At 42.3% G+C, this 27,450-nt stretch overlaps 1 protein-coding gene across 1 annotated transcript in view; it reads left to right on the top strand.

The window, feature by feature from the left end:
- Positions 1 to 5,678: 5,678 nt before the first annotated feature.
- LOC122540932 (retinaldehyde-binding protein 1) overlaps positions 5,679 to 27,450 on the top strand; it is a 40,415-nt gene continuing 18,643 nt past the window's right edge. Inside the window, exons 1-2 of the mRNA XM_043677251.2 lie at positions 5,679 to 5,813; positions 21,039 to 21,083. Coding sequence (XP_043533186.2) covers positions 21,072 to 21,083 — 12 coding nt within the window. The 5' untranslated portion in view covers positions 5,679 to 5,813; positions 21,039 to 21,071. The remainder of the gene's footprint in view (positions 5,814 to 21,038; positions 21,084 to 27,450) is intronic.

The following is a 27,450-nucleotide window of genomic DNA, read 5'->3' as shown; positions in this document are numbered from 1 at the left end:
TATAAGCTTTGAAAGCAAATCTATTTGACAACATGGTTCATTATTTAAAAAATAGAGAGGTGAAATGTGTGTACAATCTCTTTTCATAGTCTAAAATGTAAAAAGATCATCCAATGTCAACTAGGTACTGGTCACTGGACTTAAGCCAGGATGTTAATGCATGAGAAACTGTTCAAGAAAGGTTACTAGACCAGTGGTTTTCAACTGATGTGCCTTAGTACCTCTGGGAGAATACAACAAATGGGGTACCATTGAGATGTGGTGTGGGGATAATTAGGCATAATAACATAGGAAATAGGAACAAGAATACGACATCCATCCTCTCCAGCATGCTCCAAAATTCCATAAGATCAGAGAGTCATAGATCATAGAATCATACAGCACAGAAACAGAACCTTTGGTCCAACCAGTCCGTGCTGAACATAATCCCAAACTAAACTAGTCCCATCTGCCTGCTCTTGACCCATATCCCTCCAAAATTTTCCTACTCGTGTATCCATCCAAATGTCTTTTAAATGTTGTAGCATTAACTGCATCCATCACTTCCTCAGGAAGTTCATTCCACCCGCCAACCACTCTCTGTAAAATATTTGCGTCTTACGTACATTTTTAAATCTTTGTCCTCTCACCTTAAAAATGTGCCCCCTCATCTTGGAATTTCCCATTTGACGGAAAAGACAATGACAATCAGCTCTATCTATACCTGTCATTATTTTATAAACTTCTATCAGGTAACCTCTCAATCTTCTACGCTCCAGTGAGAGAAGTCCCAGCCTATCCAGCCTTTCGTTACAACTCAAGTCTTCCATTTTCGGCAATGTTCTCAGAAATCACTTCTGAACCTCTCCAGATTGATAGTGTCCTTTCTATAACTGGGCAACCAGACACAATATTCCTGAAGAGGCCTCACCAATGTCCTGTACAACCTCATCATAACATCTCAACTCCAATACATAAAGGACTGAGCAATGAAGGCAAGCATGCCCAATGCCTTTTTAACTACCCTGTCTATATTTGATGCAAATTTTAAAGCATTATGTACCTGCACCCCTAGGTCCCTCTGTTCTACAACAGTACACAATGCTCTGCTATTAATTGCATCCGCCCTATCCTTGTTTGTTGTACCAAAGTGCAATACTTTGCATTTATTAAGATTGATCTCCATCTTCCATTTTTCAGCCCATTGACCCATTTGATCAAGATCCCTTAATAACCTTTAGTAAACCTTCTTCACTGTCTATAGTGCCACCAATGTTGGTGTTATCCACAAATTTACTAACCATGCCGCCTATATTCTCATCCAAATCATTAAAATAAATGACAATAAAAAGAGGACCCAGAACCGATCCCTGTGGAACACAGCTAGTCACAGGCCTCCAATCCGAAAAGCAACCCTCCACTATTACCCTCTGTCTCCTGCCATTAATCCAATTATGTATCCAATTGGCAAACTCACCCTGAATCTAATGTGACCTGACTTTACTAATTAGTCTACCATGCAGAACCTTGTCAAAGGTTTTACTAAATTCCAGTGGCTGATTTGCCCCCAGGTTCTCTTTTGTGCCAGATCTTCAACCCTCAATACTTCAAAATTCTGTCTCCTTTTTCAATGTTTTCAGGAATTTAACCTCTCCAACACTCTGGGGTAAGAGAATTCCAAACATTCACTAACCCTCTGAGAGAAGAAATTCCTTTATATTTCAGTTTTAAGTGAGTTTCCGTTATTCTGATTTAATTTATTTATTGTAGTCATGTGTACCTAAGTACAGCAAAAAGCTCTGTTTGCGAGCAGACAGATCATAGCAAGCAAGGACATACAGAGTGAAGGGTGCTTCAACAGAGTGAGGCATACACTGCACAGCAGGTGCTTGAAGCAAGATCAACATTTTTACAGACTATGAATTTAGGTTTAAAACTGTGGAACGGTTATAGGATATGTTAGAATAAGATCTGCAGTAGGAAGCTTGCATGGAGTCACTTGGTGTTGGTGCCATCTTGATTATGTAACAATGCCCCTAGTTTGAGATTCCCCCATTAGTGGAAACACTTTCTCAACATCAAACCTGCCTGTCAAGCCCCCTCAGAATCTTGCATGTTTCAATAAGATCACCCTTCATTCTTCTACACTCTGATGAATAAAGGCCTCACCTGTTTAATTCTTTTGGATAAGTGAACCTCTTCATCCAAGTAACAGCCTGGTAAATCTCTTCAGAACTGTCTCAATTGCAAGTATGTTCTTTCTTAAATACAGAAGAAAAACTGTACATAGTACTCCAGGTACAGTCTCACCAACATCCTCAACAGTTGTAAGGAGACTGCCTTATTTTTAAACACCAATCTCCTAGCAATAAAGACCAAAATTCCAATCACCTCATTAATTGTTTAGTGCTCCTACAAGCTTACCTCTCATGTTTTGGGTACAAGAACACCCAGATTCTCAGTGCTGCACTTTTTTGGAGTTTCTTACCAAGTAAATTATGCCTTTTGATTTTTTTCTACCAAAGTGCAAGACCTCACACTTTCCTCCATTAAATTCCATCTTCCAAGTTTTTGCTGACATATTCAATCTGTTTGTATCCTCCTACAGAATCCTTACGCTCTCATCATAATATGTCCTCCCCCTAGTTTAGGATCATCAGGAAATTTGGATAGTTTATCATCTGCCACCTCCTCCAAGTCATTAATATAGATGGTAAATAATTGAAGCCTAGTCCTGACCCTGGTAGTACTGCACTACTTACATTTTCCAACCTGAAAAAGACCTATCAATCTGTGAAGCTCCCATCTTGTGGAAAGTCTAGGAAGACAGCATGAGAAGATCATTAAGTCTCACAGACTTAATGATCTTCTCATTAAGTCTGCATGGGTTTCCTCCAGGTGCTCCAGTTTCCTCCCACAATCCAAAGAAGTGCAGATTAGGTGGACTCTTCATGCTAAGTTGCCAAAAGTATCAAGGGATGCATAGGCTTTCAGGACTGACCTGGAACCTACAGGAATTGAGTCTCCACACCTCTAGTGTAATCACTCAGGAGAAAACACAAGGGGCATGGAACAAAACAGCTCTTATTTCACTGATTTTGAATATTATATTTATTTGCTGTGAAATCTGGGTGAGAGAAAGACATTTTGACAGTCAAGATCAGCCAATTGAGTCATGAGGAGACATGGGTAGACAAGATTATTGACCAGTGGCCTAAATGTTGGGGTGGGGGTTGGTGGAGTCAGAGCATCATGTGATAACCTTAGGAATAATTCCACATTTACAACCCAGCCCTCTGAACTGTTAAGAATAATGAAGATAAAGCTCTGGTTTAAAAGAAAGATGAAAAACACCTTATAACATAATTACTGAATACCTAATCGATGACTCTCAGTTTGAGGAGATGTCTGGAGCATAGTAGATCACTTGGAGTGCAAAGTGTTATCCACTGTGACTGTAAGCCTATAAGACAGCCTCTAAATCCACAGCCTACCAAACTAATCAGCTTCTCTGTTTTAATGTAGTTGCCTTTGCATGGACATGGATGACGTTGCCGTTTTCTGCTTGGATCCGCCGTCCGTGCGCAGACTCGTGCATATGTGACCAGTTCGACCGGCCTCGGAGGCCAAGATAAACCGAGGCAAGAGCGAGGTCATGCTCTTCAGGAACTGGGCCAACCAATCCTCGATCCCCTTCACCGTCAGGACCGACCACCTGAAGGTGCTGGGTATTTGGTTCGGGGGTCTGAGGCGTGCACCAAGTCTTGGGAGGAGCATATCAGCAAAGTGAGGCAGAAACTGGGCAAATGGAAGCTATGGTCGCTCTCCATCGCGGGAAAAAACTGGTCATCAGTGTGAGGCACTGTCATTGCTGTTATATGTGGCACAGGTCTGGCCTATTCCCAGAACCTGTGCCGCTGCAGTCACCCGGGCCATCTTCCAGTTTATATGGAGGCCAAAGATGGACCGGGTCCGAAGGGACTCGATGGATAAAAATCTGGACGACAGGGGGAAAAATACACCCAATGCCACCCTCACCCTTTGTGTGTGGCTGCATCAAGCTGTGCGTGGATCCCCGGTACACAAACACCAAGTGTCACTACGCACTGAGGTTCTACCTGTCCCCGGTGATGGGCCTCGCCTTGCTGCCGTGGAACGCTCCGAGTAGTTGGACCGTTCCATATCATCTGTCCTTCGTGGAGAAGTTTATGAAGAAAAACACCTTTGACCACAAGTCCATTAGGAAGTGGTCAGCACGTAGTGTCTTTGAGACTCCTCGGGAAATGGAGAGGGCGGATCCTATCAAGCGGTTCCCTGAGCAGACTGTCAAAGCCATTTGGCAGAATGCCTCATCGCCAGAACTTTCCAACAAGCACCAAGACATGGCTCGGCTGGTGGTGAGAAGGGCTCTGGCCTGTGAGATCCTTTATGCACGCCCGGACTCTCAGCCGCAGCCGCACGCTGCCCTCAAAGCGGCTGCGGGGGGAACGAGACTGTCACACACCTCCTTCTGGAATGTGCCTACACAGAAGAAGTCTGGAGAGGAATGCAGTGGTGTTTGTCGAGGTTCGTCCTGAGCAGCGCCATAACGCGGGACTCCGTGCTCTATGGTATGTTCCCCGGGACGCACACCGAGATGAACATCAACTGTGCCTGGAGGATCATCAGCTCGGTGAAGGACGCTCTCTGGGCGGTCCGAAACCTGTTGATCTTCCAGTTGAAGGAGTTGACCCCGACTGAGTGTTGCAGACTGGCACATTCCAAGGTCCAGGACTACGTGTTGAGGGACGCGCTGAAGCTTGGGGTAGCTGCCGCCAAGGCACGGTGGGGAAAGACCACCGTGTAACATCTGCCTGCCTAAGGAGAACAGGGAGCCCACGCAGTCATTTAGCTTCAGCTAAATATATGGACATATGATTGATAAACGTACAGACCTGTAGATACAAATGATAAATTCTGATCTCTGTATGTAAATGTTTACATATGTATGGCATGACCAACTGTACAGACCATCAAATTATTTTATGAATAAAGTATATTTTTGAAATAAAAAAAAAGTTGCCTTTGCACATTAAATGAAAACATTCAGAGAAATGTAATGAAAACAGTAACAATTTAAATCAGTCTATAAGTCACTAGGTCAGAGCAGCTACTGGAAGGAGTTATTACAAGAACTATCCACAAGAGCACAGAATAGTTTCTTAGAACTGTGTCAGTGAAATTTGATATGATTCCTGAAGATGACTTTCCTTAACAAACAATTACCAATGAAACAAATTATTCCATACTTGTTTAGTTAATCAATTTAATTGTGATGCCTGTTAAGCAGTGGTTAGTTTTGTTACCTTGGGTAACCTGGTTGCAAAATACAGTTTAGGATTTCTTTCTGAGTGAGTTTTGTTGTCAGGGCAATTCTTATGATGCTTGTTTGATCACGGATCCAACAGCCTTTCTTTCGTTCAAGTTGTTGGCAGCAGTTGGCCAACATAGTAGCCTGTAAATGGCATTTGTGCTTGTTATCATAACTTGGAAACCCTGCACGCAATTTTTCTTATATAATGCACGCTACCCCACCCCCTTTCTCTCTCTCCACCACTAGCACACCGCCTCGCTAACCAACCTGCAATTCATGCCAATGGAAGGTTCCCTGCTTTCGGCTGACTTAATTAGAAATTGCTATGAGTGACGTCTTGTGACAATCTAATCCGACTCTACAAAGCTTTCTCCTGAAAATCTTTGCTTCCCAGTCGTGTCAACCTTCTGGGAGAAGTGGCTGCCTTCCTTTGCCTGAAACAGTGAGCAGATAACCACTTCCTTTTAGCTGCCAATTGTCGGTGAGTGACAAGGGTCCTTAAACATCCAATGGATTTAGTCAATTCCTGGTCTGTTGGCCTTATTGAATAGAACTTGTGTGTATTTTGTTGCCTTGACATAGAATGTGGTTGAGGAGGTTGGGGTAAAACAGATACATTTTTGTTGCAAACTGGGATAAGATTATTGGATGGCATAATACAGGGCTTAAACAAAAATGCTTAAAATCATCATAAACATGTGAACTCTGAAAACCTGATACAGAGCCAAAACAAGAGTTAGAAACACAGAGAATGTGCCTCAGGCAGCAAAAATTTAAATTTTAAAGTACAAGATTTTCATCAGAATGTGTCTGACAGATTCCCACTTGAAATGTTAACTTGTATTTTCTCTTTATCTCTTATAAAGTGACTTGCTGTGTATTTTCAGTACTTTAGCAGTTTCACCTCAGATTTCCAGAATTTACAAATTTACTTTTCTCGCTTCTTCATTTTTCTTTGTTTTTAAGCTGTATATAACAGATTAAACAGATATTCTCAGAAGACACTCGTGCTACTTTGTTATTTTTTGAATTAGAACAAAGTGTTATTTGTCTGAATCTGCTGCTCCGTGCAAATCTGAATCTTGTGATTTAAGTGTTTTAATTGGTGAAAGAGAAATATTGTTGAAATTGTAGCTCTCCTCCTTTGTAGAAAAGTTCACTTTTGCCTAAGACCTTTGATTCAATATTTAATTTGACTATTGCTAATTTATCTGCAGTGCACTGCTTATTAATATTGTGGGATTAACATAATTGCAAAGCTGTTGGGGGATGTTTACTATTCATGCAAAGTAAAATAACATAAGTATTAGTAAAGCCATCAGGCAAAGCAGAAAGTGTGAATAATAAATAGTGGTTGTAATATTTCCTGATCATTAATGTCTGATTCTTAAATCTCATCTCCATGTCTGATGTGTATGACATACAGACATTACCAGCCATTCTAAAGCCAATGAAATTCAGCAGGAAAGATGGCTTTTGGCACAAACCGAGATGGATCAGGAGATTTTCAGCTTTGATCCACTGGCTGGGTTAATGCAGTCAGTCTCATTTGGGGTAACATGTCCAGTACACTCACAGTACCTGGGAGCTAGTGATTTAAAAATGGTACACGTACTCTGATGAAGAGTCATCTCGACTCGAAAAATTAGTTTGCTTTCTCTCTGTGGATGCTGCCTGAACTGCTGTGATCACCAGCATTTTTTGTTTTCAGTACATCTACAGCGCTGCTAGGAAGGGGAGGTCTGGGATTTGACCCAGCAACAGTGATGGAATGGCGATATAGTTCCAAGTCAGGATTGTGGCTTGGTGGGGAACCTGTGGGAACTGCTGTTGCCTTTGGCTGTTTAGGTGGTAGAGATCACAGTTTTGGAAGGTGCTATAGAAAAGTCAGTCTCCTGAAAGGAGAGTAAATATATTCTCCAGACAGGAACTTACTGTCTAATATGCTCCACTCAAAGGAAGACACTGAAATTTAAAAATCTTCTTTATTTGCTATAACTTTATCAAATTGTTTGGTGTTTGGATGAGTCATTACTTTAGGTCAATGGTAGTAGAAAGTTGGGGTTCTGTTGTTAGTATCTTTCAATCTAAAGAGAGGGGAGAAGGAAGGATTCAACACAAGGAGAATGCATATGACAATCTCATTCTGCTGAGCTGACAATCTCTGCATTGCTGCTTCAGAAGACTGGCTGGTGGAGAGTAAGCAGATCCTGACAGAGAGGCACATCCTAATGCTATTCCACATGGTCTGGATTTTTGACCAGAGTTGCTGGAGAACTGAATTATTGCAATATAGTTTTCACACAGAGGTCTTTCCATTTACTTTTAAGGTGTATTCTAGTAATTTGTTATTTCATGAATGCATTATCTAAGTAATCATGGCTTGGCGATGCCGGTGTTGGACTGGGGTGTACAAAGTTAAAAATCACACAACACCAGGTTATAGTCCAACAGGTTTAATTGGAAGCACACTAGCTTTCGGAGTGTCGCTCCTTCATCAGGTGATAGTGGAGGGCACTACCACCTGATGAAGGAGCGACACTCCGAAAGCTAGTGTGCTTCCAATTAAATCTGTTGGACTATAACCTGGTGTTGTGTGATTTTTAACTTTATCTAAGTAAGGCAATATCATCACAAGTTTTCTTTATTCATTGATGGGATCTGGGTATCTCTGGTTAGACCAGTATTTATTGCCCATCTCTAAATGTCCAGAAGGAGGTTAGGAGTTAACCACATTACAGTGGGTTTGAAGTTACATGTAAGCCAGACTAGATAAGGATAGCAGATTTCATTCCCTAAAGAACTTTAGTGAACCAGATGGGTTTTACAACAATCACCAGTGATGCATGGCCACTGTTGGATGAAATTTTTATTGATTTCGGATTTCACCATCCACCAGAGTGGGATTTGAGCCCTCATCTTCAGAACATTAGTCTGGGCTCTACTAGTTCTGTGACATTACCACTACACCACCACCGATGCAGTAACAATGTATAGTGCGGTCCTATATGTAACATCTAGAAACAATTAGGCAAGAGTGACTTTGATTGTCATTCTGAGGAAAATAATAGTAAGACCAGGGATCTGTGATAGTTACTTACTTTGATCTTGGCTCAGTGATTGCACATTGACTTAAAAGGCTATATTTCAAGTGATGTTCTGAGATTTGAAAATTATCATTTCAGCACTAAGGGAGGTGCTGAATTATCTGAATTATAACCTTCAGTGAGCCATTACACCTAGGCCCTTGAAATTTGGGACATTCAAGATGTCTTGAAATTCTCATGGACTCAGAAATGAGCAGTAAGTTCATCTAGCATTTTAACTGTAACCCTTCTTTCTGCCTCGACAGATGAGCTGATCATTCAGTGTATTTGCCTTTGCAAAGGCTAGCGGATCATTTAACTAGATAACGTTGTTAGAAATTCATGCATAATTCATTGATGTGAAATTAGACAAAAGGAGCTACCCTCTTAAATAATTTCCTTTAATGTTATTTTTGCTTTTTTTCATCACCCATCAAAGTAATGATAAGATATTTTATACATCCAGATTCTTTCTCTTTGCATTTTGGCTGAAAAATGTTGATATTCAACGAATGACTCAGTCTCCTCCGGAGATCCCAGCATTACAAATTCTAGTTTTCAGCCAATTTGCTTCATCCCATATGATATTAAAACATAGCTGAAGGCATTGGATGGTGCAAAGCCTGTGGGCCCTGACAACATTCCACAAATGACATGCTCCAGAATTAGTTGCATCCCCAGCCAAGCTGTTCCAGGACAGTACAACTGGTATTTACCCACCAATGTGGAAGATTGCTCCGGCATGTTCTGAGCTGAAAATGTGTTGCTGGAAAAGCGCAGCAGGCCAGGCAGCATCCAAGGAGCAGAAGGCTCATGCCCGAAACGTCGATTCTCCTGCTCCTTGGATGCTGCCTGACCTGCTGCACTTTTCCAGCAACACATTTTCAGCTCTGATCTCCAGCATCTGCAGTGCTCACTTTCCCCTCCGGCATGTTCTGATCCATACAAGCAGCTAAATCCAACCCGGCCAATTACCATCCCTTCAGTCCATACTTATCATCAGTGATGGGAGTTGTTGTCACCATGTGGTACTTACTCAACAGTAACTTGTTTGCTGTCGCTCAGTTTGAGTTCCACGAGGCCTATTCAGTTCCTGACCTCATTACACACCTGGTCCGAATCTGGACAAAGGAGCTGAATTAGTTAGAACATGAGTGTCACTTGACATCAAGACAGCATCTGGCCAAGTGTGACATCAATAAGCCATGGCAAAATTGGATTCAATGGGAATCAGGTGGAAAACTCTCCACTGTTTGGAATCATATTTGGCACAAAAGAAAATAGCTGTTGTTGTTGGATTTTAATCATCTCAGCTCCAGAACATCACTGCAGCTGTTCCTCAGGATCGTATTCTCAACACAATTATTTCAGCTGCTTTACTGTGGACATTCTGCCCACCATAAGATCAGAGATGGGGGATGTTCTTTTATGTTTTTACAACATTCAGCACAACCTCTGATTTTTCAGACACTGTGTCCAAGTGCAGCAAGAGCTGAGCAACATTCAGATTTGGGATGACAAGACTTATCTTGTTAAGGCCTCATATAGCATGCATTTCTCTTAATTCCACATTGCTGTGCACATTGAGAGGATATTTCCTTGCTACTATCTCACAGAGGATCTGGCAGGTATTTACTCCTGCAAGATTTACTTCAAATCTGGCAATACCCCCTAACCATGCACATTAGAAACCCATACCTCAGGTAAGGTGGCTCAGGAAAGTATCTGTGGGCCATTAGCATGAAGTAGCTTCCAGGTGGACCCGCTTTCCTGCTCCCCAACCCTACCATAGGAATGCAGCCTAGCAGCGTTTGTCTTGATTGTGAGGATATGGCAGTTGCAATATCCTGTCTTTCAGTCCTTGAGACTATGTGTCTTGGCTATGGGAAACCTACAGTGTTACATGAATGTGCCAGGCTCCTTGTCCTTTGTTGACCTCAGAGGTTATAAGGTTGTGATCAATCAGCGTCTTCTCATGAGATGAGGCTAGATTCAAATGGTATGAGGCAAGTAATTATTTTTCGTCAACCAGATTGAACATTCTGCTTAAATGTGAACTAAAGGCGGGTGTATAGCACTGCACAAACACTGACCATTGATTATTGGATTAGCTGTTGAATACCCCTTATATTTCAGTCCTGAATTCCAGCCCCTTTATAAAAAGCCCACCTCCTTATTCCTTCTGCTGTTTTGTGGATATCAAAGCTTCATTATTCAGTTGCTCTGTGGACGAATACAATGTTGTTCCACTTTGCATTTGCTGCAGTAAATGTCAGATCTTGCCCGTGATTCATAAATTTCCTCAAATTCTTCACGTTCCCCTGTTGGGGTGCAATCCCTGTGCCCCCAGCAATGCTCTACATTCCTGTCATATTGGCTCAGCCCTTTCAGGTGACCATTCTGTCTTTGCTTTACCCCATGATATTGAGGATCTGATACCCTCACTGGCCTTTGCATGCTTCCTATATCAAGGCCAGAGTCACTGTGACTTGTCTTAAACCTCCTTTTTGAGCACACAATCCCGTTTGATAACTTACTAGGTTCAATCCGATGATCTCCAATTACCTGCTTTCATTGTACCCCGTAGTGTCCAGGGATGTGCAAGCTAAGTGGATTGGACCATTGGACCAGTTCAGATCCCCTCAAAACATTTCAAGGAAGTAGCCGGACCCTAACTTTATTAGTTGTTTTAAGCAGATGTATAGTGGATATTCTAGGAGTGATACAGCTGGCCAACCATTTAGAATAGAATAGTAATTTGTTGTCAATTGTACTTTTTTCCAAAAAAAGCAGTGAGAAATGTTTAAGTCACCATATCACGATGTATTACAGAAGGCTTAGATAAGAAAAAAAATAAAGTTTTTTACAAATAAGACAAAGTCCACCTTAGTTCAATTCATGGCTCCTGGGTTCGGGAAAAGACAGTACTGCTGCAGAAAGCTGTTGAAGCCATCGCCCAAGATGAAGCCCATCAACCAGGCCAGAGGCTGTTGGAATACTGGGCCAGAGACCTTTGTAATATGGGGCCAGAGGCCATTAGAATACAGGGCCAGAGGCCATTGGAATACCAGGCCAGAGGCCACTGCCAAAGCCGGCCATCCACGCCCGGACTGGAAGACTCCGCAGAATCCCAAAGCCTCGTCGGTCTCAGGGCAGAAAACGTTACAGAAGCTGCCCATAAGAATCCCAGACCACAGAATGCCAGGCCGAAACAATCACATCGCCAAAGTTGCTGCTGACCTGGACCAGTTGAATCCTGGGCCGTGCCACCAAAGACGCCGAAGCAGACCACAGCTACAACAACCATGAGGGATCACTGCTGCCGCAGCCACCTGAAACATTCCTCCTCCTCTGAAGCCGCCAAAAGCAGCCTAAGATAAATATTGATGTCAAAAATAATAAATGGAAGAAAAGCAGAATGCATCTGACCTGGAAATCAGAAACAGATGGGCTCAGGAGTCCAAACACTTTGTGCCCTGCTGCCACCATTTTGTTTTTCCAGGCCAATCCACAGACTTGAGAACCATGGACTGACCATTGAAACTCCAGGCTTATGTGTAAACCATGATCCTGCCTAACTATGGCCCATCACTAACTCCACTGATCTCGCAAGGTAACCCTGACTGACTGCACAACAACAGCTGATTAGATTAGATTCCCTACAGTGTGGAAACAGGCCCTTCGGCCCAACAAGTCCACACCGACTCTCCGAAGAGTAACACTATGGGCAATTTAGCATGGCCAATTCACCTAACCTGCACATCTTTGGACTGTGGGAGGAAACCAGAGCACCCAGAGGAAACCCGTGGAGACATGGGGAGAACGTGCAAACTCCACACATAGTCGCCTGAGGCTGGAATTGAACCTGGATCCCTGTGAGGCAGCGGTACTAACCACTGAGCCATCAAGCCATCCCCAGCTAGATTGATTTCCCACAGAACCAGGACAGACTGCACTCAGATCCCTCAACAGAAATGATGCGGATCGTTAAACTGGTATTTGGTCAACCAACTGACAGACTATGGTTAACCTCCCAGACTAGAAATGGCCTGGCCCCTGGATTGACTGCAGCTGCACACCCTGACTAACTGGATTACATCATTAGCCCCCTTTCCCTTTCACACACCACCACACTCGTTAAACATGTGCCGTGAAAATTCCAGGTATGTGTTCTGTCTCTGATATTGACGGAGCACAGTGTTGTACACCACCATGTCACACCCCCATCCCCTTTCACATTTCCTCTCCACCGCCTCCCACAGGCACTAGTTGCCTGCCTTCCCTTCTATTTGAAATGGCCACCCTGCGAGAGAAAGGCTGTTGCCCGACTGCACCTGGTAAAGTGCTGCCTGAGAACTGACCGAGCTGCCTGTGTGCTAAACCCAGGAAGCTGACAGTGGTGTGTTGACATTGTAATGCTGGGAGATCAATGGTCCAGGGAGACACAGTACTTTAGTCAGCATGGTGGCCCCAACTGCAGTTGTCACAGTTCCAGTGAAAGTGAGGAGAGGGAGAATAGTTGTGAAGGCAGCGAAACGGACTGTAGGCAGAGGGTCGAACTCATTAGGTAACTACTTGGTTTAGGCAGTTGAGTTTCTTGATTGGAGAGAGTTTAATTGGTAAGGGGAAGGGGATTAGCCAGGGACCAAGGTTCAATTGAGTGTGTGGAGTTTGCATGTACTCCCCGTGTCTGTGTGGGTTTCCCCCAGATGCTGTGGTTTCCTTCCACAGTCCCAAGATGTGCAGGTTAAGTGGATTGGCCATGCTCAATTACCCCGTAGTGTCCAAGGATGTGCAAGCTAAGTGAATTAGTCATGGTGTTTTGGACCGGGCCAGACCCTCAAAACATTTCAAGAAAGTAGCCAAACCCTGACTTTGTTTTAAATAGGTGTACAGTGGATATTTCAGGAGTGATGCAGCTGGCCAACCATTTAGTTTTAAACAAAACATAATTTATTTGCAAGATCACCAAATGAATCACAAACAAAAAAGAACAGAACACTGAATAACAACCTATTCGAAAAGCCAACAAACTATCCCATCTTAATGGTGCTGTTTTAAGTTCCTGCAACAATCCCCATTAACACCCCCTTGGCAAAAAAAGGTAACATCAAATACAGGGTCTTAGAAGAGAGACAGATGGCAGAGAGATTCAACGTGGAATGCCTTCTTCCATGTCACTGTTTCTTTTTGGATTCCCAGCTGAAACCTGACCAGCAGCCTCAAAAACTGACTGCCTTCTCTGAACAGCCAGACTGCTAAAACCAAACCAAACCAGAGAAAAGCTGAGCTGGGAGGTCTGGCCACTCCCCTTTCATTGTGCAAGTGTTTTCTTTTAACTTAAAAGCATTCTCAAGTAGATAAATCCAGACAAAATGGAACCTCTGTCTTTACCACCCTTCTGAAAAAAAAAACACCCAAGGACAACCTAACCTTGTTAAAGGAGCAGTACCATCACACATGGGAAATGCGGGTTTATGGGGATAGGGTCAGGATGGTGGGTCTGGGTGGGATGCTCTTTGGTGGATCAGTATGGACTTGATGGGCTGGAACTCCTCTTTCTGTAGGGATTCTAAGTAGGGTAATTATGAGATGTAAATACATGTATAAGGGCTACTCCCCACTTCACGGTGTGAGAGTGAGTGTTCCTTCCTGGTTTGACCTATTGGTAAAATGGTGCTTCATTCTTCATGTAGTGAGATGGTTGCATCTTACTCATATCGTACCTGATCAGGGTGTGATGGTTGAGACAGTAAAGAAGAAGAAGATTTATTCTGCAGGGGACCCATGCTCTTATAATGCAGATACAAACTGTTTGATTGCTTTAAGTTTGTGAGTGTGTGTTTCTTTAAATGAACCACTTGGCATCATCTTTACCCTCCTGTTCAATCCCCATATTCTTTTATTTCATGAACTAATTCCTGGCTCCTCTGCAGCAGTTTTAAATAATCACAGTTGTCAGTACAACTGCAGGTACTGACAGCAAACGTAGCAGATCTCAACATGTGCTGCAGAATGATACATTAGAAAGGTACACTGACTATAGTGTAAGAGTGAGTGATGGTCCCCTTGACAATACATTTATATGTACACATTGCAAAGTCCCATTTTGCAAAGCAGAAATAGTTAATGGTCTCTGCTTGCATTTTCAGCAAGTGATACAGCAGAATTCCAATACACCCTACAGAAAGAATATCTTCTAATCTTATCTTTCATTACCTTTGTGATTATTTTAATTTTCTTCCCCAACTATGGCTTAAACTTGTAAACTAAATCATTAAATAACTAAGACGCCAGGACTGAAGGCACAGCCTCAGAGCAAAGGGATGACCCTTTAGAACTGAGATGAGAAGGTGTTTTGTCAACAGGAGGGTGATTACTCTGTGGAACTCATTGCCACAGAAGGCTCGTGGAGTCATTGAGTGTATTTAAGACAGAAATAGGTACGGTCTTGATCAATAATGGGATCAATGGTTATAGGAGAAGGCAGGAGAATGGGACTGAGAAACATATCAGCCATGGACTGAATGGCGGAGCAGAGTCGATGGGTCAAATAGCCTAATTCTGCTTCTGTTTATGATCTTATGGACACAAAAAAATGTTAGTTGGGTTTCCGTGAGGTGGTCAGAATAGGCAACAGTGAGCCAAATAAATGTTTAGCCCTTTGAGAAATAATTAGCACAATTGGTGTTTTTGGCAAGAATGGCATCTGTTGGCTAACACTTGCAGTTTCTGTGGTAAAAGTGCTCCTACTAGAGTGACAGTAAAATACAGCTCAATATCCAGAGAGATTTGTAAAGCAAATTAAAGTTATAATCATTGAAGAAAGTTGGAATTATGAGTGACAAAAGGAAGGCAAGAGAAGTATCAATGTTCCAGGTCGGAACCTTTCATTTGTCCTGACGAAAGGTTCTGACCTGAAACATGAACTCCCCTTCTCCTCTGATGCTGCTTCACCTTCTGTGCTTTTTCTAGCTCCACTCTTGATCCACTCTGACTCTCCAGCATCTGCAGTTCTCACTATCTCCAACCTGTTAATTGCCAACTTCTGATGATATTTCACTTGGCTCTTCCTGAAAAACAAAGTATTAGTTTCTAGGAAACTGTTTAGAGTCTCTGATATCCTTCCTACTGATTTTTGTTTCCTTGGTGCATTATGTTTTGGGAAATATTCAATGTCTTTTTGGAAATAGACCTTGCTTCTTTCTGACCAGTGTCTGAGATTAAAGCCAATTCAGTACTTGGAGCATTTTCCCCTTTGGGGAGGAATATTTGAATGAGATAAGGCTCTTTATGAAGAAAACCAGAAATTTTCTGCAGAAGAAATGTAATATACTGTAAGTTGTAGTAGACTGGATCCAAAGTAGAAGGTAGTTGTAGAGCATTCAGTGATGGATTGAGTACAGAATAATCGGGTTGAACTGGATCTAGAACAATCAGGAGGATTGGATTTGCAATGACAATGGATGGAGCAGATCTAGAGTGATGGAGGATGACTGGATCAACTGAATGGATTCTTTGGAATTTTCATGGAATCAGGTGGACAGTAAACAGGGAATTTGGGAAATCTCCTGATCTCTCGTGTGGTCAGTTATCTTTGACAATAGTGTATTATCAATGTGAATCCCATCAGTGTCTCAGAATTGTTTAGTAACAAATAAATATTTTCTAACTCAAACTGTTGGAATAGTTCCTAAATCAATTTCTTTGAATACTTGGTTTAATAAACTGAATGACATCATCATTAAATGGGAAGCATTGTTTTAACATTGCTTAAATTTTGAGATTAATGGAAGGGTTATCTCACATGTCTGGAAGTTTGGCTAATGTTAAAGGTTGTATTAAGCTGTTGGCAGGAGACAATCCCAATTCATTCCTGTTGGCCATCGTTTAAAGTGAAGACAGGCATTGGAAGGCAATCATCAGATTCAGGCAAGGCCCTATTGTATCCCTGCGCGAATCATAGCCTAACAGCATCATTGGTATTCTGCTATCTTTATTCAAGAGATCCACATAACCTGGCATCATGACAAAGAGGCCAAGTTCCATTTGCCATGGAAACGTTATGGGCCAGTAGAAGCTGGAGGCTCCTGCAGAAAAAGTTGCAAAGATCCTTTTAGCTCCCGAGTCTGGTTTCTTGTTCCTTCCATCAGCAGAATCAAGTTGCCAAACTACCAAAGCTTTATGCTCTGGCAACTAATGTCCTGGACTTTCAAAGGCAATTGTTCTGAAACAAAAAAATGCTGAAAATCACAACAGATTCGGTAGCATCTGTGGGGAGAGAGCAAGCTAACATGTCAAGTCTAGATAATTCTTTATCAGAGCTGGTGTTCTGGTGAAGAGTCATCTCGACTCGAAACTTTAGCTTGCTCTGTCTCCACAGATGCTGCCCGTTCTGCTGTGAGTTTCAGCAGTTTTGTTTTCAGTACAGATTCCAGTGTCAGCCATAATTTGCTCTTACCAAGCCAATTGTTGCTGTACTGCTGTTGACATCACTCCCATTACAGAATGAGAGATTGCTTTGCTTAATTAAAATTCTCTTTGAGTTAAAATGGGGATTCCCTCCCTTCCTATGCCCCCTCTTGTTCTGACCTTGCCCCACTTAAAACTAATCTTTGGTTTGAATTGGTTTTCCCGCTGTACGAGGAATAAGGCAAGAGCTATACTGTTCTGTGTGACTCCTCAGTCTTGGTTTCTGTGTGAATGTCTGTGATCTTAGCTACTTGTTGCCTGTGTTAATCATAGGCCCCTCACAGTCCTAAGTAATCTAACTATTTGGTGTCGTTTTCAACGCAGCACTCAGTTCCAGATTATTCCTTTCTCGGGTAAAGCATTCTACATTCCGATTACACTTGGTGCGATAAAATTACCTTCTTATCTCCCCTTTTTGTATCCAGTGGTTATCTTGATGTGATAACCTCTTGTTTTCGGTTGTCCCAGCAAAGAAATTATCGTTGTATGTGCTTACTTTGCTCACTCCTTTCATCACTGAGCTCCAGCAGGTGCATATGTTTATCTTGCTGTCTGTCCCTGAAGGTATACAGTTCTTGGAGGAACCTAGCAGACAGAGCGTCCACTGTGCAGCAATAACTGACTCAAGACTCACCGTGGTAGAAAGCTTCTCTTTGAGATGAACAGCAGCGTCTCATGACACAGTGTTAACTTGTTCCTTCTGTCAGATTCACATCAATTATGTTATTACTGGGAACGTAATGATTTCTCCCATAATGGATCGATGGTAACGTAATGCCGAATAAATGTTCAAAAATTTTGGAATGCAGTACTAGCCTCATTAATAAATATCACGGCGCTACCAAATTTTTGTAAAAATCCATTTAGTGCACTGACATTGTTGACGGAAGGAAATCTCCTGCCACACCTGGTCTGGTTGACTCTTGCCTATCTGAGCAGATTGCTAATGTATAACATGATTAATTGTGGTCCCAACACTCACCCCTTTAAGCCCACTACTTAGTAGCGAAATGGCCTCTTACAGTATCATAACAATATTGTGATTCTGAAAGGGTTAACTGACACCACTGGATAACACCATTAATCAGAATATAAAGGACTGTTTGTGGAAGGAGCCAAGGACTTCTCTCTATGCTTTCTCCAAGTGACCTCCCAGTGCTTCAGTGGTTATTCTTGGTGTTAACAGCATCCAGGTATATGTATGTACTTGTGAGGTGTGCCTCATTTCTCAAAAGGAAGTATAATGTATCTCTGAAGCTTTTAAGTAACATGTACTAAACCTAGTTAAAAATCGCACAGCACCAGGTTATAATCCAACAGATTTATTTGGAAGCACTAGCTTTTGAAGCGCTGCTTCTGGTCAACCACCTGATGAAGGAGCAGCGCTCCGAAAGCCAGTGCATCCAAATAAACCTGTTGGACGACAACCTGGTGTTGTGTGATTTTTAACTTTGTCCATCCCAGTCCAACACCGGCACCTCCAAATTGTAATAAACCTATTTACTATTCATCAATATTGAGTCTTTCTTCTGCCTATGACATCCTTCCCCATACAGTATCAGTATCTTAGACAAATTCCAATAAGAAGGATTGGTGGTGACAAATCTAACCAAAACACGGTAGCCATAAATTTATAAGATCAACAATTATTGCTTTTTTGAGATTCGAGGCCAATTATTATTAGTAACTCAGGTGTCCAGCACTGCTGCTTCATTGGTTGGTATTTCCTGTTCAAATGTGAAGTTTTTTCTTAGGAGCTGTTTTTATTACAGAACTTTACAAAAATCAATAAACTTCAAAGAAGCGCGCTACTAGCACTTTTCCTGCTTTTCTATTCCTGGACCTGAATGCATTTTCCAAGGGAAGCATGAACTGAGCTGATGGGATGTTCTGAGCAGAGTTTCACAATAGCTTTGAAGATGAATGGTTCATTGACGACAAAAATAAAATTACACTGAAAAAGGCTTCACTGAACAATTGGCACATATATGTGAATCACACAACACGTGGAAACATTCAAGGATACAAATGGACTTGCTCTAATCATGTCTCCCAATCTCCCAATAAGAATATAGCCATTGTAGACACACAGTGATAATATCTTGTATTAAAATACTGCCTTTAATATAGAAAATCCCCCAGCTGCTACACAAAAGCATTAGCAAAAAAGAAAGTCCCTTCTATTGTTATTTCACATCATATATTTCACCACAGTGTTCCTTAGGCACTCATCCATAGCTATGGAGTCAAAGTTTGTGAGAAGATTTGTAGCTCGGGTGCTCGTTGTTGTGGTTCTGTTCGCCGAGCTGGAAGTTTTGTTGCAAATGTTTCGTCCCCTGTCTAGGTGACAGCACTGAGGATGTCACCTAGACAGGGGATGAAACATTTGCAACAAAAACTTCCAGCTCGGCGAACAGAACCACAGCAGTATGGAGTCAACTTCAGCATGGCCTTTGATGATCCAATGCTACCTCATTCATCTCTTACATTGCAATTTTGTTGTTTAGCATCCAGTCCTGGCTACGCCTTAATTATCTCAAAAGAAAGTGTCAGAAAACTACAGCATTTGCCTTTGGATCCTGCTAAATCATCTGTACCATTGCTAGTGGATTTGTTCCCCCCCACCTTGGTCACCTCTTCAACTTGAGTCAAACTGTTCACAAGCTTAGTGTCCAGTTTGGACACTGGGCTAAGCTTCTGCCCTCATCATACCAAGTGTGAGAGCCTTCGTTTCTCAGGAAAGGAGTAAGTATCAGGGAAAATCATGGCGAAATGCTTACTGCCCCGTTCCCACTTCCATTTCTCCCACCAACATTTTTGTCACAATCTCCTCCTGGGCAGCTGGGGCAGTCGCCAGTTTAGGGCAGATACCTGCTCACATGCATGTTAATCGAGGTTTTATCAAACAATACAACATTGACACAACTTTTGAAGTACCAGTGGGTGAGTTCTGCACTGATACCAGACCTTGAGTGACTGATCATTAATGAAACTATTCCAAAACCAGGTGTATTTCTGGACTCTTAAAGAATAGTTTGGGACAGCAGGAACATAACTACTGCATCTTACCAATTATTGACCGGCATAATTATCCCATCATTGCTTTCCTTCACTCCCCTCAGTATTTGTTTTGCTGGACAATGCCATTGATATTCAAAGGTTCCTGTGAGTGCTGCTTCTGCCTTCAATCGTCAGCTGTGCAGTTGAAATTGAGGCCTCAAAAGGATTCAAGCCGAGCAGGAACAACCTCAAATTGAAACCAGCACCTCAACCCCTCTCTATCACAATGACTATCTCTTTTACTTCCAGCTATTTCTGTCTTTTTCTCTCAATCAGCTTATTTCTTGCTGAAGCCCACTCCAACCACTCCAGTGTTCTCCTGGCTGAACCTCCATTCTGCATCTTCAATAAAGCTCTTCTCTTGAACATAGACTCATCCATCACTCCAGCCCCCTGTCTCCAAGTTGCATCAAATTCTGTGTGGCCTCATCCTCCAGTGCCATAATCCCTCATTCTGCTATCTCTGTTGCCTATCCCATTTGCCTTGCCAGTGGTGGTTGTGTCTTCAGCAACCAGTCACATTCCCTGGAATTCCTTCTCTAAATCCAGGCAAATTTTCACCCCCCTTAAATCCCTCACACCTTTGTGAAGGATATCTCTATGTAAACAATGCAATGTACACATAAATTGCTTTTGTGTTTTCTTCATTCTCTTTCTCTTCAGGTACCGAAAAGCATGTTGTTGACCATGGTTATGGTTGGCAGGAAGCTGCAGCGGTTTGCTGTTGTCTTCTCCAGATGACTGACTGGGAGACTCTCCAATTAATACCACCAGCAATTGATTTTATGTTGGAGAGATTTATAAGTTGGTCCCAACCTGCTGACTGGCTGTTTTATGAATGCATCTTCTTCAGCCACCAAATTCTAGAGTGGGAGTTCGACTCAAAATTTCCATCTCAGAGGCAGGAACACCACTGCCCTACAAAACCCATATTTTCTTCAATATCCACCATCATTAACTGATTCTTTTGCATGTAGTCTAGTCAAATGGACAGAGGTAGTTTGGAGATCAACTCCAAGAAAGGATTTAGTGGTCTGCTCTTGTCCTTATCCTATGATTGTTTGATTCTATTTTGTTTTATGTTCCAGGCTGTAGAAAAAGGCCAGAACTAAAGTGATAACATGGCTGTGATTGTAAGTATGCAAAGAATTCTATTTTTCAGATCTCATATACAACATGACGCAATATAGAGGTAGGCAACTTCATCTGCCCTCTTCCAGCAGTCAATACAGCAATCAACATAGTTAAGTATCTAAGCTGCACATTTCTAAACACTTGATGCAATTTAGCATGGCTAACCAACCTAACCTGTACATTTTTGGAAAGGGGGAGAAAACCAGACCCCCCAGGGTAAAACCCACGCAGACACAGGAAATATGTGTGAACTCCACACAGACAGTCGCCTGAGGCTGAAATCAAACCCAGGGCCCTGGTGCTATGAGGCAGCAGTGCTAAGGACTAACCCACTGTGCCACCCATATTTGTTCTTCAAGAGTGATCCCTAATTTTTAAACAGTCCCTCCTGGTTCTGGATGAGCCCAAAGGCAGAAACATCTTTTCCACATCCACCTTGGCAAGGCCGTTTAGCATCTTGCATTCAATCAAATCACCCCACAATCATCTAAACTCCAGTGGGGATAAGCCGAGAATATTCAACCTAGTTTTTGGGTGAGACTGAAGGTTCTGCTTCCGTGCTGTATATCTCTATGACTCTATGACTATGACTCTATCTTCAAAAGACAACCCACTCATTCCAGCTATCAAATAATTTTACACAGAGAGTGATGGGTGCCTGCAATGCACTGTCAGGGGTAGTGGTTGAGGCAAATACAATAGGGGTGTTTCAGGGGCTTTTAGATAAACACAAGAATAAGCAAGGAATAGAGGGATGTGGACCAAGGGCAGGCAGAATGGGTTAGTTTAACTTGGTGTTGTGTTCAGCATAACACCATGGGGCTGAAGGGCCTGTTCCTGTGCTGTACTATTCTATGTTCTAATTAAACCTCACTTGAACTGCCTTCAACTCATTTCCATCCTTCCTTACGCAGAGAGAATAAATCTGAAGTATAACATCCTTCCTTTTACACTCAATTCCTCCCATTATAAAGGATAGAATTCTATGAGCCTTCTTAAATCCTTGCTGTGTTACCTGTGTATTAACTTTTGTAACTCATGTGTTGGAACACCTGGATCCCTCTGCACCTTGGAATTCTGCAGTCTTTCTACATTTAAGTAACATCCTGCTGCTGCCAAAGTGAACAACTTCACAGGTATAACTAAATTTAAATTCAACTTCAAGGTGGAATGTGGAATTCGATACACCAGCGGATCAGCCATGATCATATTGAATAGCAGAATATCTCAATGGACAGAATGGTTTCCTTCTGCTCGTATTTGATTTGTTCACATCTTCCTGCATTCAATTCCATCTGCCAGATTTTGTGCCCACTGAACTATTTATACCTGTTTGCATCCCCCTTATGTCCCCTTAACAAAATTCTTTCCGATCTATCTTTGCACCTTTTGTAACTTTAGCTACCATGCCTTTGTTTGAACTGTAAGAAGCTGAGGCCCCAGCACAGACCCTTTCAGAATGCCACTTGTCACATCCTGACAATCACAAAAAGACCATGTATGTTTACTTTCTCTTATCTGCCGGCTAGGGAGTCTCAGTGATAGTACAGAGGAGTCGGCATTTATTGTTAACAGGTCAGGCTGAGCTTCAATACTCCCATGCCTGCAGTTGATAACCCACAGACACTTACTGTCTAACGCCATTGTAAGCATATTGGTTCGGCAGGTGTCTATAGATAGTAGAATCATAATCTTTCAAAATTATAGAAGAGTTTGATAGATGGGATACTGAGAGAATGTTTTCTCTTCCAGAGAAAAGCTTCATCAGAGACCGTCGATACAAAAAGGTCGCCAAAAAATCCAACAGGGAATTAACTCTTGATCAAACAGTGGTGAAACTGTGCAACTCCCAATCATGGGAATGGTTGAAGCTAATAGTATAGATTAATTTATGGTAAAACTAGAAAAACCAGAGGGAAAAATAAGGAATAGATGGTTGAAATGATAGATTCAAATGAAAAAGGAGGTGACTGGGGTTAAGAATAAACACCAATATGTACTAAACATGGAACATAGAACATAGAACATAGAACATTACAGTGCAGTAATGTTGGCCAACCTGTGGAACCAGTCTGAAGCCCATCTAACCTGCATTATTCAATTCTCGTCCATATCCTATCCAATGATCACTTAAATGCCCTTAAAGTTGGCGAGTCTACCATTGTTGCAGGCAGTGCGTTCCATGTCCCTACTACTCTCTGAGTAAAGAAACTACCTCTGACACATGCCCTATATCTATCACCCCTCAATTTAAAGTTATGTCCCCTTGTGCTAGCCATCGCCATCTGAGGAAAAAAGCTCTCACTGTCCATCCTATCTCACCCTCTGATTATCTTACATATTTCAATTAAATCTTCTCTCAACCTTCTCTCTCTAATGAAAACACCCACAAGTCCCTCAGCCTTTCCTCATAAGACCTTCCCTCCATAACAAGCAACATCCTAGTAAATCTCCTCTGTACCCTTTCTAAAGCTTCCACATCCTTCCTACAATGCGGTGACGAGAATTGTACGCAATACTTCAAATATGGCTGCACCAGAATTTTGTACAGCTGCAGCATGATCTCATGGTTCTGAAACTCAATCCCTCTACTAATAAAAGCTAACACACAGTATGCCTTTTTAACAACTCTATCAACCTGGGTGGCAACTTTCAAGGATCTATGTATCTGAGTACTGAGATCTCTCTGGTCATCCACACTACCAAGGATCTCACCATTAGCCCAGTACTCTGCATTCCTGTTACTCCTTCCCAAGTGAATCGCCTCACACTTTTCCACATTAAACTCCATTTGCCCCCTCTCAGCCCAGGTCTGCAGCTTAGTTATGTCTCTCTGTAACCTACAACATCCTTCGTCGTTATCCACAACTGTTCTCACAAATTTACTAACAGATCCTTGCAGTACCCCACTAGTAACTGAACTCCAGGATGAATATTTCCCATCAACTACCACCCTGTCTTCTTTCAGCTAGCCAATTTCTGATCCAAACTGTTAAATCATCCTCAATCCCATGCCTCTGTATTTTGTACAATGGTCTACCATGGGGAACCTTATCAAATGCCTTACTGAAATCCATATACACCACATCAACCATTGTATCCTCATCTACCTGTTTGGTCAACATTGCAAAGAACTCAATTCAGGTTTGTGAGGCATGACCATCACTTCACAAAACCGTGTTGATTATCCCTAACCAACTTATTCCTCTCTAGATGATTATAAATCCTATCTCTTAGAACCCTTTCCTACACTTTACCCACAACCAAAGTAAGGCTCACAGGTCTATAATTTCCAGGGTTGTCTCGAATTCCAGGAGCAGCAATTACTGTTTTATATGCTGTTGCATTGTTTTGGAACTTTGGAAAAAAGAAGTCAAAAAAACAGCAGTTTTAAAAGGGAGAAGATCAGACAAAGGAAGCACATGGTGAGGACAGTGCAGGAGAGAGAGAGAGAGAGAGAGAGAGAACCTGCACAGTTACTGCCTTTGCTGTTTGAATTCATATATCAGAGTGGACATCGGAGTGCAACTGGGAAAATTAACAAACAGTGAAATTCACAACTAATCTTGGAGGAACTGTTGGGAGAAGTTCACAGCACAGAATCAGATACATTAATTGTTGTTTTAAGTCTGTCCAAGAGAAAGGCTGCAGTAGTGAGTATAGTGGATTCTTTCTTGAGTATATGTTTTTGGAGATAAGTCTCTTGATTAAATTTAAAATAGAAGCCATAGCTATTAATTTAACCTGGGGCAGTGTTTGTAGAGGAATAAGAGGGTGTTATTTTCTGGGTCTGTAGATTGTGAAGGAGCAAAAATGGCCTTTGCAGTGATATGTACTTTTTATCAGATGTGGGAGTTTAAAGAGAGTTTAAGGGTTACTGCGGATTATATCTGCCATAAATGCTGTTGGGTGTGAATCTTATCAGATCGAGTGGATCGGTTGGACAGACAGATAGAAGCGATGAGGAATTTGCAACAGCAACAGTATGTGATGGACAGCAGTTATAGGAAAGGAGGAAAGTCTCAGACACAGTCACATAGATGGGTTAACTCCAGGAAGGGTAAGAGAGGTAGGCAGCTAGTGCAGGAGTCTTTTGTGGATATACCCATTTCAAACAGGTATGCTGCTTTGGAAAATGTAGGGGGTGATGGATTCTCAGGGGAACGTAGCACGAACAGCCAAGTTTCTAGTATTGAGACTGGCTCTAATGCAACGACGTGTACGTCGGCTTCCAAGAGATCAATTGTGTTCGGGGATTCTGTAGTCAGAGGTACAGACAGACGTTTCTGTGGCCAGCAGAGAAAAAGCAGAATGGTATGTTGTTTCCCTGGTGCCAGGATCAAGGATGTCTCAGAGAGGTTGCAGAATGTTCTCACGAGGGAGAGGGGCCAGCAAGAGGTCATTGTCCACATTGATCCAACAACATTGAAAGGAAAAAGATTGAGACTCTGAAGGGAGATTACAGAGAGTTAGGCAGAAATTTAAAAAGGAGGTCCTCAAGGGTAGTAATATCTGGATTACTCCCAGTGCTCCGAGCTAGTGAGGGCAGGAAAAGGAGGATAGAGCAGATGAATGCATGGCTGAGGAGCTGGTGTATGGGAGAAGGATTCACATTTTTGGATCATTGGAATCTCTTTTGGGGTAGAAGTGAACTGTACAAGAAGGACGGATTGCACCTAAATTGGAAGGGGACTAATATACTGGCAGGGAAATTTTCTAGAACTACTTGGGAGGATTTAAACTAGTAAGGTGGGGGGGGGGGGGGGGGGGGGGGGGGGGGAGGTGGGACCCAGGGAGATAGTGAGGAAAGAGATCGATCTGAGACGGGTACAGCTGAGAACAGAAGTGAGCCAAACAGTCAGGGCAGGCAGGGACAAGTTAGGACTAATAAATTTAACAGGGAAGGTAGATGAACTCAGGGCATGGTTAGGAACATGGGACTTGGATATCATAGCAATTATGGAAATATGGCTCAGGGATGGGCAGGACTGGCAGCTGAATGTTCCAGGATACAAATGCTATAGGAAGGATAGAAAGGGAGGCAAGAGAGGAAGGGGAGTGGCATTTTTGATAAGGGATTGCATTACAGCTGTACTGAGGGAGGATATTCCTGGAATTACATCCAGGGAAGTAATTTGGGTGGAACTGAGAAATAAGAAAGGGATGATCACATTATTGGGATTGTATTATAGACCCCCCAATAGTCAGAGGGAAATTGAGAAACAAACTTGTAAGGAGATCTCAGCGATCTGTAAGAATAATAGGGTAGTTATGGTAGGGGATTCTAACTTTCCAAACATTGAGTGGGACTGCCATAGTGTTAAAGGTTTAGAGAAGAGGAATTTCTTAAGTGTATACAAGACAATTTTCTGATTCAGTATGTGGACGTACCTACGAGAGAAGGTGCAAAACTTGACCTACTCTTAGGAAATAAGGCAGGGCAGGTGACTGAGGTGTCAGTGGGGGAGCACTTTGGGGCCAGTGACCATAATACTATTTGTTTTGAAATAGTGATGGAAAAGGACAGACCAGATCTAAAAGTTGAAGTTCTAAATTGGAGAAAGGCCAATTTTGACGGTATTAGGCAAGAACTTTCGAAAGCTGATTGGAGGCAGATGTTCGCAGGTAAAGGGACGGCTGGAAAATGGGAAGCCTTCAGAAATGAGATAACAAGAATCCAGAGAAAGTATATTCCTGTCAAGGTAAAAGGGAAGGCTGGTAGGAAAAGGGAATGCTGGATGACTAAAGAAATTGAGGGTTTAGTTAAGAAAAAGAAGGAAGCATATGTAAGGTATAGACAGGATAGATCGAGTGAATCCTTAGAAGAGTATAAAGAAAGTAGGAGTATACTTAAGAAGGAAATCAGGCAGGCAAAACGGGGACATGAGATAGCTTTGGCAAATACAATCAAGGAGAATCCAAAGAGGTTTTACAAATATATTAGGGACAAAAGGGTAACTAGGGAGAGAATAGGGCCCCTCAAAGATCAGCCCTATTCTGTGGAGCCACAGAAAATGGGGGAGATACTAAATGAATATTTTGCATCAGTATTTACTGTAGAAAAGGATATGGAAGATATAGACTGTTGGGAAATAGATGGTGACATTGTGCAAAATGTCCAGATTACAGAGGAGGAAGTGCTGGATGTCTTGAAACAGTTAAAGGTGGATGAATCCCCAGGACCTGATCAGGTGTACCCAAGAACTTTGTGGGAAGCTAGAGAAGTGATTGCAGAGCCTCTTGCTGAGATATTTGTATCATCACTAGTCACTAGTGAGGTGCCAGAGGTTGGCAAACGTGGTGCCACTGTTTAAGAAGGGCAGTAAAGACAAGCCAGGGAACTATAGACCAATGAGCCTGACCTCG

This window comes from Chiloscyllium plagiosum, unplaced genomic scaffold (genome assembly GCF_037043375.1).
Source record: "Chiloscyllium plagiosum isolate Xiang-an unplaced genomic scaffold, Cpla_swu_hap1 HiC_scaffold_39, whole genome shotgun sequence".
NCBI lineage: Eukaryota > Metazoa > Chordata > Chondrichthyes > Orectolobiformes > Hemiscylliidae > Chiloscyllium > Chiloscyllium plagiosum.
Note: the sequence above shows the minus strand (reverse complement) of the source record. Positions and strands in the feature narration are given on the sequence as shown.